Source organism: Lolium rigidum, chromosome 5 (assembly GCF_022539505.1).
Source record: "Lolium rigidum isolate FL_2022 chromosome 5, APGP_CSIRO_Lrig_0.1, whole genome shotgun sequence".
Classification (NCBI taxonomy): Eukaryota; Viridiplantae; Streptophyta; class Magnoliopsida; order Poales; family Poaceae; genus Lolium; species Lolium rigidum.
Window position 1 is genome coordinate 61,775,153 of NC_061512.1, and position 6,728 is coordinate 61,781,880.

At 41.6% G+C, this 6,728-nt stretch overlaps 1 protein-coding gene across 1 annotated transcript; it reads left to right on the plus strand.

The window, feature by feature from the left end:
• Positions 1 to 1,293: 1,293 nt before the first annotated feature.
• On the plus strand, positions 1,294 to 5,928 carry LOC124653793 (intermediate cleaving peptidase 55, mitochondrial-like; the record flags this gene model as incomplete). Its single annotated transcript, XM_047192858.1, is given in 12 exon segments — positions 1,294 to 1,388; positions 2,212 to 2,475; positions 2,558 to 2,650; positions 3,022 to 3,228; positions 3,882 to 3,985; positions 4,175 to 4,241; positions 4,317 to 4,424; positions 4,719 to 4,811; positions 4,898 to 4,988; positions 5,095 to 5,165; positions 5,356 to 5,484; positions 5,575 to 5,928. Coding segments are annotated over 12 exon segments (1,439 nt in total), but the record flags the coding sequence as incomplete, so codon positions are not given.
• Positions 5,929 to 6,728: the final 800 nt, after the last annotated feature.

Here is a 6,728-nt window from a genome sequence, read left to right on the forward strand (position 1 = left end):
GAAAATCCCTATGTTTGAAACATCTCGTGAACTCCAACCCTAACCTTGAAATCGTTACCGCCGCTAGCTGCCTTTGCAACTAAAGTAATTTTTTTTGTAAACTGCAATTTTGACATCTTGACGACGACAACGACTTGGAAAAGCTAGAGCGGTTTGAACATGGATCGAGCAACGCTTTGTGATTAGTGACGGATACTGGCACCCCATTTGGACGGCCAGGATCACTGCAATTCCGAGGTTAGGGTCTCCGGGTCCGGGGAAAGAAGGCAGGCAGGTCAGACTTCAGAGCCTCAGGGGAGAAGAAGAATCAGGAAAAGGGAGGGGTTTAAGGGAGGCCATGGCGACGGCGGCGCGATTCTTGCGGAGAACGCTGCGAGCAAGCGAGGTACTTAAATCGGAGCCACTAATTTTCCCCATCTCCGCCGGCGAGAGGCTCGGCTCGTCCCCTCTCTCCTCGTCGGGGTTCCCTTAGGTTTTCTCTTGTGGCTGCTGCTCCTTTGGTGATTCGTTCTGTGCTAAGCTTTGACGGAGATAATGGATCCCCTCGACGGTTTCCTTTTCCGCAGGAATTTGCTAAACGTCTGTATGTACGCGCTAGTGTTTAGCGTCGTGTGCTCGCCTTCCTGGCCCTGTCCGCTTGTCGCGAGCGTTTAATCACTAGTTCGATCTGTTGGGGCTGATTGGGATGCTCTTAGACTGTTAAGATTTGTTGAAGATTGGATTTTGGGTAGCTTAAAGTTAGAATGGACTAGCTTTGGAACGTGTAGCGTATTCCTGATTCCAAGAGGAGGGGATTTTTTTTTTTTGCTCAATTTGTTCCTGCCCTTCGATTTGTAGATGACTGATGTACTAGATACGTGCCTTTTCTTCGATTGAGCTATGCTTTCGAAGGGAATCCATTGTGCCATGTGAATATTTCAGTTTTTCATGAGATACGGTTCTGAAGACATTGTTTGTTAATTTGGGTTTTGGGGTGAATTCATGATTTGGACGCGTCACAAACAGAGTGCAATTATCCAAACGATGGGTTCCTAAACTCTAGGTGCTGCTGAACAAGTAACTGTAGGTTTTGCTCTGCGATGGGAAATCATGAACTCTTATTGCAATTCATGCAAGGAGTAATAATTCTGATTCACACAAGCAATTTGGTGGCATGAACATAACACCAGGGCATCTAAGCAACCCTTCCTCCTGTAGTGCTTTTATAGCATTATTATTATTTTTACCTTTCAAGTGTTGGCTTCTGATTCACAACATTCTTTGAATCTTACTTGCAGCCAGCGTCTTGGTTGTTATCTATCTCTTACAGAAGTATAGTTGCGCGTGCAGCGTACACTACAGGAGGAATAATCGACGTTGGCCAACCAACACCCAAATCTCATCCTGAGGTAAATCTTCTTTCAGGCTTGTTTTGTGGTTGCTGAACTTATTTATAACCTGTTGTGGAAAAGTAGCCATGAAAACAGAGAAAGCTGGTCAAACAAACTGTAAAATAGGCAAAGCAGGTTGAAAACGGGACCATCATAATCCAACGCAAGGCCAAACAGTCTTACTGGATTGGTGCTGCACTTGCTGCTTCTTTTTTTTACAGGCATGGCAACATTTTAATCTCTCTACTTTTGTAGTTAGTCCATGTTTGTACTCCCCAGTGTTTGTCCGGTGCATATCCAGATAGCAAGTAATTCTTTTTCTATACCTGGGTCATGCAACGAACTTTGTACATATACTTGTTGCCTTGGATCAAACGATAATGCTCATCTTATGAAAAAAATGGTGTCTGAGTTCTTACACATCCGCTATTATCATCATTTTTCAAGCACTCTAAATAGGATATTACCATTCTGTAGCCATGGTGCTCCTAGCTCAAGCCATGGGCCCATGGCTAGACAGCATATTCGTTTCAAGATTAATTCTGTCAACACCATAGAAGGTTATGGCTCTTTTTACCTGAAATTACCCCATTATCTAAAATGGTAAGCTGAATTTAGCCAAAGTCCCACACTACTGAGCGTTTATCAAGTAAACTAATTAGTTTAGCTTATGATTATAGCTTTCATAGTCTGTCTACAGAATCATTATTAGCCCAAACAGGCCCATGCTTATTTTCTTCACATTCCCTGTGCTATTTCCGATGCATTTACTTAATTATTATTTTGGTTGTCAAAATGATTCTCTTCATTCCCTCTTAAATATTGTTATACGATTAAACAGTTATTAGCTGATGAGGAGATTACTCCAGGCATCACAAGCGAGGAGTACATATCTAGAAGAAAAAGGCTTGTGGATGTTTTACCAGAGAAAAGCTTGGCCATTATTGCATCTGCAGATCAGCAGATGATGACTGATGTAGTGCCATATTCGTTCAGACAGAATGGTGACTACCTGTACATTACAGGTTGTACACAACCCGGTGGTGTAGCAGTTTTGAGTAAGGAAACTGGTTTATGTATGTTCATGCCAGATAAACATAAGGAGGTAATGATGACCTTTCAGCCTGTTACCTCATACCTTTCCTAACAAAGCCAAACCGTTCTTACAAGTGTGGTTTTGTTTCCAGGATGTACTTTGGGAAGGTCAGACTGCTGGAGTTGAAGCAGCTGTGGATTTCTTTAAGGCAGATAAAGCATTTCCACTTAGTGAGATGAAAAAGGTAGCCCTCAGCTTTTGTTTTAGCATGATTCAACGATCCTGAGCACTAACTATTACCTTCTAATTGCTACCTGCCCCAACTACTTCCTCCAGTCAAGATGTATTATCATTTTGTGAATGCACATAGTCAAACTCTTGAACTTAGATATCAGTGTATCTCTATGGATGTTGAGATTAAGCATATGAAAAACATATTTGTATACTAAAAAAAATGCTTTAGTGTTGAACATTAGCAAATTAGTGATCAAGGTTGCATTTTGGATGTAACGATTTCCATGATGACGCCCTTTCTGTAATGAGAGAGAGTACTTTCTTAGTTGCTGATTACTGTATGCTTCTTAATTGACGCAATTTTTTTTTCTTAAAATGTAGATCCTTCCTGAAATGATTGAGCAATCAAAAGTGGTGTATCACAATGCTAAGGCATCCACATCTTCTTATAGGAACTTTGATGCCTTCCGCAGGGCATCACTCAACAATAAAGTAAAAGATCTTACACGGTACACTGATGAACTTCGGTGGATCAAGTCAAAATCAGAAATCAAGCTGATGAGAGAGTCAGCATCTATTGTTTCTCAGGTATTTGGTTGAACTTCTGTTATTTTCATGATACGTTCTTGGGAGATATTGAGTTCTTACGCAGTACACCACATTCTTACGCACTATCAGTTCAGCTTTGGATGGAGAATTTGCTGAAATGCTTTTATGATATTCCAGTAAAAGGCACTGGTCTAAATTATAATCCGTAGACGACTGATACGTACATTTGAAGTAATTACTGGGGGGTTGCTGGTTGGATTGAGGGCGATAATATGGTGGATTATCTGATTGTGGTGGCTGATGCTGGTCCATGTGCTGCTAGAGGATTTGACAGAACACTATTTACATCGACTGAACTTTTTTGAGACCACCAATGGGATAACTGATGTTGAGAATGTTATTGTAAACACTCCTCAACTACTTTTCTGCCCTATTTAGTTAGCCCTGCTACTGAGATTGCCCAGTTGTTTCGAAATCACAACAAGATTCCCTTAAAACTAAAACCATAGATATATTACATCTAGAATTCTACCTCAAGTGGCAAATATGCAATCAATAAGTTAGAAGACCAGACCAAGTGGCTTAAGTTTGCAAGTTGCACACTATACAAGTGATGATGGTTGGCTTGAAGACATGCATGCAATGCTTCTCCTTTTCTGTTTACTGACATTACATTCTCTCTGCCTAGCCAGTCTCTTTTGCAGACAATGTTACTCTCAAGGACCCACAGGGAGGAAAGCCAATTAGCAGCTAAAATTGAGTTTGAGTGCAAAATGAGAGGTGCCCAAAGAATGGCGTAAGCATTTATTGTCACTGTATATTTTTATTATCCATCTGCTGTACTATATAGATTGCATCTGACGTACAGACTGTGTGGCTAGTGAAATAAGTTTGTAGGGATCAATTCAGGAACTAGTGCTCTTTTTTGATTAAGCAAGGTGTCATGCTGAGATTATTTATCTTTTCTCCCTGTTCCATATCGTAGGTTCCATCCTGTAGTTGGCGGTGGAGCAAATGGCAGTGTTATACACTACTCAAGAAACGATAAGAAGGTACAACAGTTTTTTTGCTCTTGTCGTACATCTCACATACTTTTTCTTGTAAAGCTGATTTTAGCTGTTTGACAGATCAAAACGGGTGATCTTCTGCTCATGGATGTTGGATGCGAGTACCATGGCTACCTTAGTGACCTGACACGAACATGGCCACCCTGTGGCAGATTTTCAGCTGCCCAGGTAAATGCTCAACCTTTATTATTTTGGATTTAATTTTTTATACAGTATACTTCTACTAGTGGAATGCTAGTGCGTTGCCACGGCCTCTTACCTTACGTTTAGTGTCACAGATGTTACAAGTGTAAAGCACGTAAATATTTAAGTACATAGAATAAAATAACAACATAGTACTTCACATAATTCAATGTAATGTGTATAAAATGCAAGGACCGACACATTATCCCTTTTCTATACAGTATACTTGTATTCAACACTTTTGGAATTCTTAGTACCATTTTTATCTCACCTGCACAGGAAGAACTGTACAGCTTAATACTGGAGACAAATAAGGAGTGCATAAAACTTTGTAAACCTGGCGCAAGCATTGAGGAGATACACCGTCATTCGGTAAATCCCCAGTATTTTTTCTCATTCAATATTTGTTTGTAAATACAAACGTCAAAAGTTCCACATCTCTGATCTCCAAATCACAGGTCAAGATGCTGATAAGTGGATTCCAAGAACTTGGAGTTATAGGGAAGGGCAAATCTATCCAATACAATTATTTGAATCCAACCGCGATAGGTCACACAATCTATCTGTCCCTTCATTAGATTTGTCCGTTGTCTTTGATGCAAGAGATTTGGATCTTGGGACCAACTTAATAAGCATTTGTCTCTCTGGCATCCAGGTCATTCGTTGGGAATGGATATTCATGACTCCACAAGCCTCAGCAAGGACAGACTGTTGGAGCCAGGCGTTGTAAGTAGATCTCCAGATGTTCTCTTGTTACTTGCATCTAAACTACAAGAGCCAGCTGTGCTTTGTAAACGGAAATTTGAACGAAAGCTCCAAATTTAGCGCATCTCCTGAATCCACCAGCTATATTATCCAGCTTCCGCAACATTCCAGGTTGTAACACTGACAAGAGCTTTGATCTGCACGTGCACAGATAATAACCATCGAGCCGGGGATCTACATTCCCCCGGTCCCGATACTCAACGAGAATGCCCCGGACAGGTACCGGGGCATCGGAATAAGGATCGAGGATGATGTCCTCATCACCGAGTCTGGCCACGAGGTACCGCCGTAATCATTTCATCCAGTACCGCCTGGATAAATGTTACCATGTGGATGGAATTGAAGGTGATGACACCCTGGTTGTTTGCAGGTCTTGACGGCGTCGGTGCCCAAGGAGATCTCCCACCTCACCACCCTGATGAACATGGACATGGGTGGTGGTAGTTCCACTGCGGAAGCCCATGAGCCGAGGGCTGCTTGCAGCTGAGAGATGGTGGCGACAGATATCAATGCTTGCAGTTGCTTACACCCCATTGACATTTTTTTGTTCATTCCCTTCGAAGCTGTAGGTAGAAACTGTAACCATACAGAAAACCGGAACTCGGCTCCGGTTTAAGGAAACACTGTTTATCGTTTGGGTTTGTAATTCTCATTTTTAAACAGTGCATACCATGATACAACTGTAGCAGTGTAGCTGAAGATCGCTTCACTGTTTGTCCAAGAATGAATGCGAAAGTGGCATTTCATGAGAACTGTTTGTGCCGCGTCTCGGACGGGAGCCTTAGGGATTAAGGATTGGAGAATGGAGCAAGAAAGGCGCCGTCGCCATTAGTGTCATCAGTCCACCTCCTGATGGGTGTGGCGTCTCGGCTTTTACACGGTTAACCATCGCCGTCGGCCGCGCCGGATAGCCGAAAGGCCCACACGGACAGAGGTGACGATGATGGGGATAGCCATGGGGGCAACTTAAGGAATCAGCAATGGTAGTATACACAACTAGCTCCTTCATGTAAAAAAAAGTTATCAGAAGCAGCATGGTTAATTTTATATCTCTAATGAAACTACAACTTTAGTTACGAAAAAAAGATAGAGACCCCATAAATAAAACATTGTGTATCTTGTTCTCTCTTAAAAACCATGATTTTAAGTTTTAAGATTTCGCTTCCTGAAGATGCCTCATTTGAACCTACTTTGAATCACCCGGATCTAGCTAAAGATGTGAGACGGTGCCCCTAGTACAGTGTGTTGGGCATGCCCTTAGGTAGGGTCCTTTTTTTTCCAGAACTCGGTACTGGCATTTATTCACAATCTATGACGTATTATCCAGCTAAACAACCTCACCTAGGTAGAATGTTTTCTTAGGCAGGAACTATAAGATCAATTGTTCGGAAATGAAACAAGCTTACAATTCTAAAGAAGAAGAAAAACTGAAAACACACATCCATGTTTTTTTTGCAGGTTAACACACATCCATGTTAGATTTACGAGTCTAGTTCACAAAATTGTGAACTGTATTTGGCTATG